General features: G+C 44.0%; 1 protein-coding gene across 8 annotated transcripts in view; it reads left to right on the top strand.

Moving 5' to 3' along the window:
* The first annotated feature begins 5,603 nt into the window (after positions 1–5,603).
* The window catches only part of CLASP1 (cytoplasmic linker associated protein 1), a 170,469-nt gene continuing 160,664 nt past the window's right edge, over positions 5,604–15,408 (top strand). For all 8 annotated transcript variants that reach the window (XM_086466154.1, XM_086466153.1, XM_086466152.1 and 5 more), the window contains exon 1: positions 5,604–5,798. In XM_086466154.1, the coding sequence (XP_086322280.1) occupies positions 5,604–5,798 (195 nt within the window). The remainder of the gene's footprint in view (positions 5,799–15,408) is intronic.

A 15,408-nucleotide genomic window follows, 5' to 3' on the forward strand; every position in this document is an offset into this window, starting at 1 on the left:
GTGGGTGGCAGCAATATTTTGTGTCTTGAGTTAGCTGTGTTAGAGCAGTTGACTGGGGGGGTTTGTTGGCAAATGAAGATGCTGGTGAAACATGACAAAGATGGTAACTTAACCTGATGACTAAACCAGAAGAGAGTGGGGCATAATTTTTAAAGTTGAATAGCCGTGTTGGAAGAGCTCCCAAGTATAGACAAGCCCCCAGGAGAGTAGTATTGCATTCTTTACGTGCTTCAGGTTTCCTTCCTCATTGTAAGGGGAAGAAGACTTACAATTTCCTGTAAAGTTATCCTAAGATAAAGTCTTACTTGAGAATTGCAGATAGTGTGGTGTCACTTAGTCATGGGTCAGTGGGGTTCTCCTAAGCGCTGGAAAAAAGTTCATTGGCTTATTTACCCAGTTTAGTGTTGCCACAGCATCTTAGGTAACAAGTATTTCCTTATTACCGTTTGGATTGACTTATTCTCCATGCTGAGCCAGTTGCTTTGCTGTGAATTGTACCAGCTTTTGTGGCATTATGGTGGTAGTATCTGGGCTGAGTAACTTCAGGCTGTTTGCTCTTTGTCAGCTTTCTTCTTTAAATTCATCATTTTGAGCTCCAAGCTGGCATTAAACTGAAACCTCTGTAGTAGCTTTCTGCTGGATAGCTCTTGATGGAAAATGGAGGCATTCCTGGTAGAGGCTTTTGACTAAACACGTCGTTTTAATGGGGTATTGGTGAGAGAGGGAGCTTTATTTTTGCAGTGACAGAGTTGGAGTGGTGGGGAGAATAGTTTTTTCTCTTGGATTATCTTGTCTACATGTTGACATTATGCCAGCTGTAGCCTAGCCTGTCTCACCAAGCGCAAACTGCAAGCCTAGTAGGAGGACTGGAGAAGACTCTTGGAGCCTGTGTTTGCAACCCTTCTCAAAACATTTAGGAGCTCCAAACACAGGACCTGTGCCACAGAGTTGTTAGTTTTGACTTCTGCATGACTGTTTTGTGGGAAGAGGTTGCACTCAAAATCCTAGTCCTGTATTGTTTGTAACTTGCAACACTGGCAACCCAAAGACCGTGGCATTTAAATTCTGCAGCAACAGAAATGGACCACTGGGGCTGAGACTAGCTTTGTGTTTTCCAAAGCTTGTTATGTGGGGAGCATCTGCCCAGTTGATTTCAAACGTGGTGGGATATCGCAGTGATACGCTTCATTGACTGGGAGGTTCATTTTCTTGTCAGCTTGCTGCTTAGTTTTCTCAGGTGGTATTTTTTTCCCACTTCCTCCTGTGAGGAAGAGGGGAAGTCAACAGACTTCCTAACATGTGTGGAAAAGCTCTTTTTTTAACCAAAAAAAAAAAGTGCAACTTAAACACCTGTTGGCTGGTAGATGCAAGCCAACTTGAGCCTTTCCTCTTGGCTTACTATTACTGTTTTCCCCAGGATTCAAAGGTGTTTCTGGCTCTTCTCCCCGTGTATATGTTTGGTGTTGGTGCCATAATGTATAGTGGATCTTGTTTAGACTACAGTCATCAAGACTATAATGCAAATCTGTTCTTCTGTAGGGCACCATAATTTTTATCCTATGCCTTCCTTCACATGTTTAAACACTGAAGAACTCTGAGAGAAATTTGTTTATATTAGTTAAAAGATTATTTCTGTGCTTGTATGCAGAGACTTACAAGCTCTTAAATGAAACCCACATAGAAGAAAGACTTGAAACTTTGAATGTTCCTTTTTCTTGGCAGTATGGCCAGCTAATGGTTTCTTGGATGTGTTGGGACTTGTCTATGTGTGAAGTTAATTAAAAAAAAAAAAAAAAAGGCTGTTCTGTGGTAACTAACAGTCATTCACACCCTCCTGTAATCTGAATTTTCAAGTTTAAGCAAGTTCCACATCTCCATTTTAAAAGCAGTTTGGGGACTTACTTCACTATGTTCTATCCAGTTTAACAGAAGAGTCCCCTTTTGAATATGTGTGCAGCTTCTGAAGTCCAGAAGCAAACCACACAGATAGCTTGAAAGGTTTCAGCTAGAACATGGTAGCTGCCTAATATAATTTACCTGCCCCTTCTCCAGTAGCTCTCTGCTTGAGAGGTATCTACTGAAGTGCTGCCCTACTGTGTGAAAACACTTCTGTTAGATCACAGAATGGTAGGGGTTGGAAGGGACCCCTGGAGATCATCTAGTCCAACCCCCCTGCTAAAGCAGGTTCACCTAGAGCAGGTCGCACAGGACAGCATCCAGGCGGGTTTTGGGTACCTCCAGGGAAGGAGATTCCACAGCCTCCCTGGGCAGCCTGTTCCAGTGCTCTGCCACCCTCGAAGTTTTTCCTCATGTTCAGGTGGAACTTCCTGTGCTCCAGTTTGTGCCCGTTGCCCCTTGTCTTGTTGCTGGGCACCAACTGAAAAGAGCCTGGCCCCATCCTCTTGACACCTGCCCTTTAGATATTTATAAGTGTTGGTAAGGTCCCCTCTCAGTATTCTCTTCTCCAGGCTAAGGAGTCCCAGGTCTCTCCTCATAGGAGAGATGCTCCAATCGCCTCCTCATCTTCATGGCCCTCTGCTGGACTTTCTCTGGTAGTTCCCTGTCCCTCTTGAACTAGGAGCCTAGAACTGGCCACAGTACTCCAGATATGTGGCCTTACCAGGACAGAGCAGAGGAGGAGGAGAACCTCCCTCAACCTGCTGACCACACTTTTCTTAATGCACCCCAGGATACCATTGGCCTTCTTGGCCACAAGGGTCAACTTTCTGTCCACCAGAACTCCCAGGTCCTTCTCTGCAGAGCTGCTTTCCAGCAGGTCAACCCCTAACCTTTACTGGTGCATGGGGTTATTCCTCCCCAGGTGCATGACCCTATACCTGCCCTTGTTGAACCTCGTTAGGTTCCTCTCTGCCCAGCTCTCCAGCCTGTCCATGTCTCGCTGAATGGCAGTGCAGCCTTCTGGCATGTCAGCCACTCCTCACGGTTTTGTGCTGTCAGCAAACTTGCTGAGGGTGCACTCTGTCCCTTCATCCAGGTCACTGATGAATATACTGAACGAGACCTGACCCAGTACTGACCCCTGGGGAACACCGCTAGCCACAGGCCTCCAGCTGGACTCTGCGCCGCTGATCACAACTCTGAGCTTGGCCGTGCTTAGATGCTTACAGGCTGCTGTGTGTAATGCTGTCTTGCGTAACTGGAGTGCCTGCAGCAAGGAGCAAGACCAGCCCGTGCTAGAGGGCAGGGCAAGGGCCAATATTCAGAGGTGCAGACAGGGAGACTCAGAGGAAGACTTGCTGCGCTTTTCTGATTACTTAAAGAAGGCCTGTTGTTTTGCCTCTGCTGCCGTGGGTAGCTGGAGCCATGATGCAAACCACTTAGGAAAGCTCAGAGGACTACTTTCAGAGTTGGTGCTAAACTGAAACAAGTGTGAAACTGTAGCTTCAGCAGTAAGAAAAGGCATGGCTTTCCTCTGGCTTGGAACCAATGTCTCTCTTTTAGAAAGAAAAAAAGACGTTGCTTTTAAGGGTATTGATTTGGGGTGGTGTTGACAATTTTAGAATTTGAAGTCAAGCCACACTTGAAGCAAAATGGTGAGAGTTTGGTGTGTTCTTCAGACAGTTCGGGTTGGGGTAGTGGTCACAAGCAGTAAGCTGTCTCGGCACTAACTTAAAAGCCCTAGGTGCTGTGTGTGCAGTTGCAGGTAACACTTCCTTGCTGCTCTGAGGGGTGAGGTTTTGCTGGTGAGGAGGGCGTTTAGTCTACAGGCACAAACAATCCCTTCTGGCTGATGGCAGGATTTGCCAGGCAGTTGGGTGAGGTGGGTGTCTGGATGTACAGAACCGGTTTTGATTGCTGTCAGCCAGCAGGGGTTTGAACTGGCTGCCTGGAACAGAGGGACCTGCTCTCCGGTGACTCCTGCCTGATGAATAAGCAGTGCAGCCAGTGTGGGCAGCTGGGAGATGTCTGGTAACTCTTGTAGGGTTAGGGAAACTCAAGACTACAAGCCTCTGTGCTGCATCTAGGTGCTGTGCTTGGTTTTGGTAAGATGTGGCAATTTTAAGTCTGGCCAAGGAGGATGGAGGTGAGGTAGCGAACTGAAATAGTCTGCTGCGTGAGGTGTGCTTTCCTTTCCAGGCTAGGGTTCTTGTGGTTCATCTGCTGCCAGATCCACTTTGTTTTATTAAGACTTTTGTGAAGGCCTTATTTGCTCAAACAGAAGGTATTGAGATTTGCTGCCCCAATGCTTCCAATTAGTGAACTTATGCCTCCAGCTTCATTCCAGTTGTTTACTGAACCAGGTGTCTGCTCCACAGCCTTTTCCCTTGCTCTGAGCTTGACCTGCTTTCCCCACACTGGCGGAAAAAGTAGGGCAGATTTCTAGCTTTGGACACTGGATTTTTGTCACCTCCTTCTAAAAGAGCTAAGCTGTGATGAGGGAGTGCTTCAGGAAGCAGTATGGTGATACTGGGAGTCCTGGTCTGTGAGAGGGTGGAGGACAGGCCCGGGGTCTGTTCCCTGGCTGGATTTGTTTGGCTGCAGATTGGGGGGTGGGGGGAAGCTGCAGCTGCGTCCCTGATGAAGTCCTTGGACAGGAGAGTTTCTAGGGTTGAGGAACATAACCAAAACCCAGACATATAGACATTTTTTTACACATAAGCCAAAAGCTTACTTGGGAGGTGATACTGTGCCTCTGAGTGGCAGCAGTTTGTCCTGGCCTTTCTTGTGTACAGCCTTGGTTCTCAGGACACCATGGGCGCTGTTGGTTGAACTGTGTTTAGACTGTGCCAGTGCTGTTTCCTTGACGCGTCCAGTTGGGATGTAACAGAATTCAGCCTGGAAACAGCTTGAGCACCTAGTTTTTGAAAAATGCTCATTTTTAGATTCCTGGAGCCCAGTGTTAGTGCTGTATCATGCTGGCCAGCTGGTGGCATTGATTGCTGAAGGCCAACCATCAAAACAGGATCCAGACCTCTTCCTGCTTTCACTTCTTAAAGCAGATGTGTTTTCCTGGTGATCTGCTTCAGGATTTTGTCTCCACATTTGTGGGTGGATGGTGATGGTGGTAGTTGCAATAATATTAATCAGCTGTTACTTAAGCCCCAAATTTGCTGGCTGTCACTAGAACTTCTAGGGAACTGATGGGTAAGTGCTGTTGTAAAGAATAACGAGAGGTTTTTGTCCTGACCTACCTTGTCTGATTCCTTAAAATAGAACAGTGCTGCCCGTATCCAGCTTATCACAGCTTCGCAGCTGTATATGAATAACCTATTTTGTGACATGCTTTCGATTTTTTTTTTTTTTTTTTTTTTGCTTCAGTCTTAATTTAACCTGTAACACTGTTCTTTTTCATTTCTTTCAGAATGGACTGCTGAATTGGGAATTATCGCAGACTCAACAGTATAGCACTGCTCGTTGCTTCATCTATTACTAGTTATTCAAATTGGACTTTTAATATCCTGCCAGCTGCTGTTCACACACACATGGTGCATTGTTGCCATTCTCAGAATTGCATCTTTGAAACCCAGATCCTCAGTAACCTTCATCGAACAAAGAGGCGACCTCCTCTGTACGTTTATAGAGGGATTTTTTGGACCTGCTGCCCTCTAGCTTTATTACTGGTGCTGTATTTCTAAGACACTATGGAGCCCAGTATGGAGTACTGCTTAGCGCAGGTGCTGCAGAAGGATGTTGGAAAGAGACTTCAGGTTGGCCAGGAACTGATAGATTACTTTTCAGATAAACAGAAGTCAGCTGATCTTGAACATGATCAGACTATGCTGGATAAAATGGTTGATGGACTGGCCACTTCTTGGGTAAATTCCAGCAATTATAAGGTAAGACTTGTCAGATGGAATATGATTACAGTTGGAAGTTTCAATGTTAAGTGCTACTTGATCTAAGTGAAAGTTGTATATCAAACTTTCTAATATACTGTTCTGTAAGGTGATAATTATGCTGAATCAACCATTCTTGTCCCATTTCTTGGTAGCTGATAGTTGATACAATATTGAGGACTCAATGCAGTAAGAATTCAGTAAATGGTTTTGATAAATGGATTTACATTTGGTGTTCGTACTTCGTGATATCCTGGTTTCTTTATGTACCTCGTTAGCTGGTGGCATGCTTTGATCATCCCAGTAGTTAGCAATGTTGATGATTTCCTGCTGTATTAAAAAAGTTCATAAAACTGCAAAAAGCGTATATCCAACCCAGCCCTTCTATGTTAAACAGCAGTATTTTTCTCTGTGATTAGATCTTGTTACTTTTTTTTTCTTCCCTATTTTCTAGGGGCGTCTTAAGTACAATTGATCTGCTGCACTTAGTTGAGGAAGGGTTGTGTGTGTGTGTTCTGTTGAATTTGACAGTGTTGTGGTGAATTGGTAGGACATGGCACTCCACTGCCTTGTTATCCCTGTCGTGTTGCTTCATTTCCTTACAGGTCTTAGTGAGGAAGTCCTACCACTCCCATGTACTGTGGGAGTGGGGAGGGGTTCTCAGCTGTGGCTTGGAAAACCCCTGTCCTGGTGCCTTCATGTGGCACTCTGACAAGGCTAATAGGGTATTTAAGCTGTTATATGGGATCTAATAGGAGGCTTTTGTTCCTTTCTCTAAGTCCAGAAAAATCTGAGAGTTAAAGTTCTTACAGAGCTGAGCCTGAAGATAATTAACTGAGAGTTGTACTGGAGTTCTTTCCTGTAGAAGTGAAGGAGAGAGTATCCATATACGTTGCAAGTGCTCTGGAGCTCAATATCCTCAGATTAATTTAAACTATTTTTAATAGAAATGTTGATTGAGAAGTGGTTCTGAGATTGTGGTGTGTTGGTCAATGTGTTCTGCACAGCTGCATTTTTTCCTCTTAATTTTTGTCAACAAGCAGCTGTGGTAGAAGCTGTTTGGTGGGTAGGAATAAGAAAGAACCAAACTAACAAAACACCAAAGCCAGTACAGCCTCTATAGAGAATCCATTCTGGTGGAGCACATAAAGAAGTCTTAAGTTTACTGTCATGAACAAGCCATGCATGTACAATTTTCTGAGAGCATTGTGTGTCCTTATTCCCCCTTCTCTTGCTGACTGGCTTTCTTACGCACTTCCATGATTCTCAGTGGAAAGGTAGCCCAAGCACGGTAGACTTGAAATTGCTATGAAATGTGCTGTTTGCATGGATTTTATGAAGTCATGGGGATCGCAGAACCATGCAGTACTTTGCAATTCCAGCATCACACTTGGTTTGCAGAATTTCTTTTAGAATAACTTGTTCTCTCCCTCCTCCACTGCCCTTCCCAGTCTTTTGTCTGTTGAACCACACACCTACAATGTTCACTGTGATACTCATTCTCCAGTAACAAACTGGTGGCACATCTCTACTACAGTGACTCTTGTAGAGCTCATGCTGCCAGGCTGGCTGTTTGTTAATTTCCATGTTCTATAGATGGCATTTGCTGTGTATAATAAGTTCTAGTAAGCATAACAGGGACATGTTGTGGATGTCTGGAGTGTTTTTTCTTGGTGAATAAGAGTAATAGAGGATGTGAAACCTTTGAGTAGGCCAGGCTGACTATCTGGAGGTTAGCGATGTAGCGAGGTTCTGTCGAGGCTTAGTGCATCGTCATATACCAGTCTGTTCCTTTTGTTTTAGTGCCTGCATCTGTGGTTTTGTCACCTTTCTTCTTGACTGCTCGTGGGGTGGGCGTTCGGAAGGTCAACTCTGTCTGGTGTGAGGGAGAAGGGTATCTGGTGTCATCTGATCCAGTTCATGGATTAGTGTAACAACCTTGAGAGCGAAAGGCCAAGCATCACTGCCCTAGAATAGCCATCTGGAGAGCTAAACTGCAGTTGTTCGGTCACGGTTGAAAAAGCCATTTGCAGTCTGCTTCTCTGCTCAGCTCACTCCCTTCATTTGAAAAATTATCAGCTTAAAACAAAGATTGAGATCATCTGCATGATCTGACATTTCCTAACACTCTGGTGATAAAGTGTGTGCTCTCAGAATTAGATAGGGTTTGGATAACAGACCCCTTATCTTGGAAGAGCGTCCAGGTGATTCATGGCTCCTACCTATCTTAGGACTCTTCTAACTAAACACCTGTGCTTATATGTTACTGCTGGGGAAACATTAATGAACCAAAGAGAAGTGACATCTCTGAGGCAATTCAGTTCAGATTAAAAGGAGCCTCAACTGATGATGAAATTACTATGCCTTTACAGGGAGGGCTCAAACTGTCTTCCTCGCTGGCATACAAGTCTGAGCTATGTAAGTTGTGACCATCATCGACATTTTTAGGCTTTGATATTTCTTTGTACATGGTTTCTATTTTTAACCGACACTATTTTGTGAAGTCCTGGACCTCAGCAGTGGGACTGCAGACAATGTAATCTTCTCTTTCAAGTGACACAGCAAAAAAAGCAATGATGGAGGGGCAACACCTTTCCTTGGTGTTGTCCAAGTCTGTAAAAGTAATCATGTGTGAATCGGAGTGACACCTAACACGCTTCTGATAGCACTCAGCACTCTGAAACTCTTCTAACAAATGGCCTTGTGACCTGGTCACTGATCCCTTCTTCGTAACAGGCAGCTGCTTTAGGTGCAGAAGACACTTGGGTAGTTCAGGATGCTTTTCAAGTCCAGGGAACATGAGGGTTGTTAGATGAAGGCACTGAGGTCCAGTGCAAGGCCGTTTATGCTTGTCAGGAGCGTGCTTGAACTGCACCCAACAGGCATTGCCTGGCCTGCGTTTTTGCAGAAGTACTTACAGGTAGGTGGAAACAGAAGAATGGTGCAGAGGGGAAAGATGAATTCTCTTGCTCTTCTCTGGAGCTCAGCTACTTAGAGCAGACGGCCTATGTTTGCATGGGCACCGGAAGTTGTGGGGTATACTAGTGAGGCTCAGCTGGGGAAGGTGTTGCAGGATGCTGCAGACCAAAGAGGAATCCTGCCTGTGTTCTGTTTTTTCACATGCTTTGTTTGCTTGGTCTGTGCTGTTTCAGGATGGTGCTCCTCTTGACTTCATTTCTCCCTCTGCTAACCAAAAAAAGAGAGAGTTATTTTGCAGAGCTTTGAATCCCTGAACAACAGCTAAGGCCTGCACTGAGCTGTCTGTCTTGACACGTGAAGCAAAACAATGCAGAAGTGTCAGGAGCTTCAGCATCTCCTCTCAGCTTCACAATCCTATAGCAAGAGGAGAGAGCTGAAATCATCAGTAATTCCTTGGTGAACAATCTGACTTTGAGCTGCTTGTGGCACTATTTGGTAATGCTGTGTTAAGTATGCAGGATCTCCTGACTCATCTGTGGCAAATTTGCCTGTCTCGGTACCCAGACTATGACATACCATTGATGTTTTGGTTTGAGGTGTAGCGTAAAGGAATATGTTCAGGATCTTAAAGTAGTTTTCTACCAGCCTGATATTCCTAGAGGTGAACTGAGGGTGTTTGGCAGTAACTTTCTCTTGCCTGCTTCTCCACAGCAGATGAGTATTGCACTGTCACCCCTATGAGGATGAGGTCTCTTGCACATTTTTCTTCTGTGGTGTGTGGCCTACGCTGTTGGGGTTGAGGTTTACACTGGAAGTAGCCCTTGGTATTTCTGGTTTGTTTTTGACCAGCAACACCCAAGAGCGAACTCAGCTTAGAGGTTTGATGGTGACAGAGCCTTCAAGCAGGTCCATCAAACTGAAGAGAGGTTCTACTCAATGTTTTCTCATATTGCAGAGTGGAAGGAGAGGCCAGTTTGAAGTGAAATGGTGGGGGGTTGCAGTAAGGAACTGGATGAAACTTTTTGGCTTTTTCCTGTATTTTGGCAAGTAGTGATTTTTGTGGTGCTGCACTACTTTCACTGCATAGGCTGTACTTGCCAAGGGGAGTCTCTCACCCTTGCACGGGATGATCCCTTTGCCCCAGTGCAGCTTGGTCCGTTTGAGGCTCAGCCCAGCAGCTCACCGGATCGGGTTTTGTCTGTGAAAGGGGAGTTAGGACCTGACATGGTTAAGAGACCCCAGTGGCTGAGGACACTTCCAGTTGCCTCCTGGCTGAACAAGCAAGGATGTGCTGGTAGACCGACCCAGTCTGTCAGGGTGAGAGCTCTGCAGGGCTGTGTCCTGAGCTTTATGTTCATGTATGCAGGAATTCAGATTCTATTTGTTTAGCTCCTAGTTGATTTTGTTACGTACAGAGACATCACACTCTTTAAAATAAAATGTATAGTGAGGTGTTAGAGAAATTTCTTATATGGTGAAATATTGCAGGGAAATCTTATTTCCCTTCACAGAACTCCTTATAGTGTTAGAGAAAACAGCCTTCTGTTCTGATCTGTTTCTGAATATCAAGCATTACAAAAGCATTCTTTGCTGAGCTGAAGAGAAATAAAACATACATACATAAATTAGCTGGCTTGCTTAAACTGTGTATGGATTATTTTTTTTTTGGCTTCACTAATTGAGGGGTAGAACAGATGGTGCAGGCTTAGTTTAAAGTGGCATCCATTAGAGTTACTTAAGCTGATGAATAGTTGTTCACTATAAGCATACATTTGTTCTCTATACCATGTTTATTTTGGTTAAAATTTGGTGGAAGAAATCCTGATTTAAGAAATAATTATTATGCGTGGTTATGGGTTGATGTGATAATTTGATAAGTGTTTTGTTGAGTATTTAATGCCCAGGGGAAAAAAGACTTTACCATCTGGGGAGGAAAGAGAGACTTGTAAAGGGTTTCCAAGCAGCTGCTTTAGCTCGTGAGTTTTGGGATGCTGGGGGTGGGTACATGAGGATCAATAATATATACATTTATTTAGCAGTTTTGTCCCTGAAAACCTCTTTACCATGGAGCTGTAATTGCGAATAAAAATGAATTAAATTAGTTTTGATGCCCAAAAGATATGAGAAATGGACTATGGAGGATGAATGATCTTGAGATCTGGACTTGTGAATAGAGCCTATTCCTTGCATATGCCCATATTGCAAAAGGTATCTTCACAAAAGCTCCTTCTGATGATTCCTCTTGTGGGGAGAAGAGTTATCTTGGGCTCTTGGGCTTGAAGTGCATTTGCAGAGTGTTCCCAGCCCTTGATTTTCAGGCTCCTGTGCTGGCCTGCTCCTAGTAGGTGGGTTTTCCTGCCTTAAACTTAAACAGCAGAGTTTTGGCTCCGGGATATCCAGTTTCCTGTAGGCATTGATGTTAATTCCCAGTCCAGCTGATCATTTTTTCTCTGGCCCTGGTAGCTGGGCCTGTCTTTCCAGTGCTTATTGGTCTGTGTGGTAATTTGATCAGACTATGGTGCAGCTCTTACCTATTTGGTATCGGCAGTATGGGGAGTGCCGTAGAGGGTGCAGTGCAGAACAGGAGACTTGTAGCAGCTGGGCTAGATCAAATTTAATACTAGCTTCAGTCCTTGGTATTCAGGACGGGAACGAAATTAACTGCTGTGGCAAGTCAGCATTTAGTTTTCTTGTGACGTTTTCTTGACACTTAAAAGTTAATAATGACTGATTGTAGTAGGAAGAGTTGTCCTTTTCCAGCTGGGGTGGGAAGAATTGTAATGGAGTAGTAATACTTTCTGGTTGTTTTATATACAATGTGGATGTGCTACTGCTTGTATGGAATAAACAAGAAGTTTGTGAGCCTGAGTGTACCAGACAACAGTATCTTCCAGTTGTTTACCAAGGTATTATGAAATCAAATGTAAATAGTGAGAACCTACAGGATCCCAAGGGAGTGTGAAGAGCAGAGACCCAATGTTGAAATGAATAGGACAGAAGTTTGTTTGCACAGTGGCACATGCAGGGTCTGTTTAACTTTGTATCCTGTCTCTTGGTGGCCGGTAGTGGATGGTGAGAGATGAGTAGAAAAATGAGTACAAAGTAAATGTCTCCCTTGCATGTTCTTCTGGCTTGTAGAGATCTGAGCCCTGATTTTGCTTTCTGACTGAATTTATATTACTTTCCCGTAGGATTTTAGCGCTGGGACTAGCTTGGGGCAAGAGTGTTGTTTACGGCCTTTTTTTTTTTTTTTTTTTTTTTTTCCAGAGACATTTTCTTTTGGGTGCTCAGTGGTGTGGCCGCCTCGGCATTGGCAAGGCCAAACAGGCTCTCGCCTGGGACTGAGAGTCTGGTCACCACACAACAGACTGAACCATTGTGGTTACTAAATTGAGAGAATAAAGCTATTCCTTTAATGCTGGTGTAGTGTTTCAGTTGCAGGACTTCAGTGCTTGTCACTAGGGTGTATTCAGAGGTCTAACACAGTTCACTAGCTCTCGGGAAACCTTGGGGGTATTGCTTGACTGCAGGCTGAGGGTCACAGCTGATACATTGGTGGAAAAGGCAGATTATTGGGGATTTGTTTCTGTGGGGATAAGGTCGTAGTAATGCTGTTGTACAGCGGCTTGTTGGGCCCTTCTGTGGCATGTGTTGTAGAGTTCTAGTTGCCCGCCTGCAAGGAAGGAATTCAAGCTAGAACAGGTGCAGGGAAGGGCTAGTGTGGTGTTCAGGGGGTTGGAGAGCCTGCCTAACCAGAGGAGACTAAAAGTTTGGCTTGTTTAGTTTACAGTATGAAGGCTGAGAAGGAATACGACTGCTGTCTATAAATACATCAGAGGGGTGAACATCAGGGAGGGGAAAGAACTATTAGATCTAAAGGGCAAGGTTAGCACAAGAACGAACGGGTATAAACTGTCTGTGAGTAAATTTAGCCTGGATGTGAGATGAAAGTTGCCTGCAGCAAGAACATTGGAAAACTCTGGGAGAGGAATAGATAGGGACAAGACATCTGTTTGGTTTTAGGATAGCTCTTGTTGTGATTTTTGAATAGTTTATATACAATGTGGAATAACGGATTATGCACAGTGATAGGGAAAGTTCCTTTCAATCCTTTGTATGATAGAACAGGTACAATACTGAGCTTGAAACTGCTCTAACACTTTGAATAAACACAGTTATTTAAAAATCGTACTGGTTTTGGTCCTCAGAAATCCCAGAGTTGCTTACAGAGACTCTTCATGCTGTGCCTGAGGATCATGGGCCTGTTACCTCTGGCGTAGAATTAGCAGTCGCTTGTGCATGTGTGATCCAGCTCCCCTCGTGTTTAGTGGGTGGTAGGGCGAGAAGGGGAGAATCATTTTCCCTGACATGGTGACTCCTGCCTGCGGATCATTGCCTGAACTGGAGGTTAGTTGCAGTGGTGGGTTTACAGGCACCTTGATTTTTTGCTAGTCTCTAAATGACTCAGTGGAGTTCTGTTGTCCTCTTGATGCTGAAAGAAATATTCATCAGCCCCCAGGGTCCCCCCACCACACCAGCCTGTTAGCTTCTTGGCTAAAAGTATGCACACCCTTCCATGTTGTCTTTGTGGGATGTTCCTTGAAGTCATCTTGAAAGCTGTTCTTGTCTCACCCTTTGAACTTCAGTATGAAAAATCGCCTACTAACAGTCCCACTGGCAGTGGGGTCTAGTTGCCTCTGTCTAGTTTTAAGTCATTTTTGTAAGCAGAGAAGTTTTATGATGCCTCATTTCCTTTGGCTTTTTCTGCGTAGATTTGCTGGTGTCTAATGCTGTGGTTTTCCTCGTGCTGAAGTCTGTCTTTTAATGGAATCTCTTTTGCTTGGTTACTATATTTGTAAGAGCATAACATCTTTGGGATCTCTATTTTCTCTACCATGTTAGGTTGAAATTTGCTAAAATTGGGTAAAGAATTCAGGAGTTATGAGGAAAGGGAAGAAGATACGAATGATAGATGAACAATTTAATGATCTCTTCCTTAAAAATAAGACTGAAAAATACCTGATATATAGTAAAAAAGAAAAAAAAATCTTTTTTTAACTTTCCAATGTGTTCTTAGCATTAAGTGCACCTATGTTAGTTTTTGGAGGACCAGCCCTCTAGACTAGGCTGTCTGGTGCAGGGATACTTTTCATTTCAGCTATGTGAGTCTGGCTCTGATAGCCCTCCTTTTGTAGCAGTTGCCTTTTGAGACTGAAAGGTGGGATTTCCTGTGTGGTAGTAGGATCAGCTCATAGGATCACAGGGTAATTCAAGGGCCCTTGGATTCATCTAGTTCCATCTGCCATCTCATTGTTTACAGTGAAGGCCTTAAAATTTGTTTCTTACTTGTTTTCTAACAAAATTTAGCAGCATATAAGTGGTAAGTGTTCCAGAGTCAGAACTGCCTATGTGAATCAACTCCCATGTAAATACTTTTGGGATGCCAGTGATGACAGTGTAGCCGTTTGGATTTGTCTTAAATGTATATGAGCTGACTCTAAGATAAGCTACCCAAGGTACTGGTGACAAGCTAGTTGAGGCGCAGCACAGCTGAATTTGTCCTGCTGCTTGGCTCACTCAGAGCTCCAGGCTTCTGATGGCCAGACTGTGCTATCTGTGAGAGTTTGTATAAAGCTGGCTCATATATTTGTATCCCATGTGTCCTCTGCTCTGTGGCCATATCATTAAATGCAGGAGGGAAGGTGTGGAACACAGTGGAGACATGTAGTCTCTGATTTTCTCCAAGTGAACATTACCTCCCACAAATTGTTCATTAGTTTCTTCCTAGATCAGATCTCTTTTTTTTTTTTTTTAACTAGACAAAACCTGCTATGTTCCTCATTTGGTATTGCTTTTGTGCCAAATACGAAACTTTAAAACAAAGCAACATTTGAGTATTCAAGAATCAGAGCAAAGAGTCCCAATTATCAGAGCGTGGAAAGCAAGACAATTTTTCGTAGCATGGCTGGGAGTTTAGCCAGGGGGAAGAACGTGTAGGATTTGGCCCTTCATTAAGTGTGAGAGAGAATTTTTTCATGCCTAGTAATGCTTTTTCATCTCCAAAAGTAGTTTTCTGGAGCGAAGTTTGTGGAAACAATGAAAAATTAGGTAGTAAAGCCCCATCCTGCCATACCCTTCTTGTGGCTGGCTCTGCTCATGCGGGCCGGACGTGCGCCCAAGTGCGAAGGCTGGCAGGATCTCTTTTGGGATGTGGAAGCACTGTGAGGCTGTGGTGTTACCACCTTGCCAGGGTAAGAGTGTGCGCCAGTTCAGCTGGTGGTTGAGAACTAGATAATGGCAAATGGAGAACCTAAAGTTGCTTCTACACACTGTATTTTGAAATTATACTATTTGATTGAGGAATAGCTGCATTTACTGTGAATTATGTGTTAAAATCAGCACTTTCTGCTAATTGTCTTAGCTCTTTGTGTGTCTGTTAGAACTCTATTCCATTAAAAGACAGTATTTTTGCCTTGTATTGCCATGGCGCTCTGTTTGACTAATATCAAGTGACATAGTCGTGTTGGGTCTAATTGGAAATCTTACTGCAAATGGAGCCATCGCTGCTAATGCAGTGATGTGGAACAAATGTCTGCTTTTAGGAGGACTTAATATCTTGCTATTGGGAACCTAAATAAAAGGGACGCCACTTGTTCAATGTTTTTTAAAACTGAATGTTACAGGCTTTTAC

Source organism: Leptosomus discolor, chromosome 5, assembly GCF_034619465.1.
Source record: "Leptosomus discolor isolate bLepDis1 chromosome 5, bLepDis1.hap2, whole genome shotgun sequence".
NCBI lineage: Eukaryota > Metazoa > Chordata > Aves > Leptosomiformes > Leptosomidae > Leptosomus > Leptosomus discolor.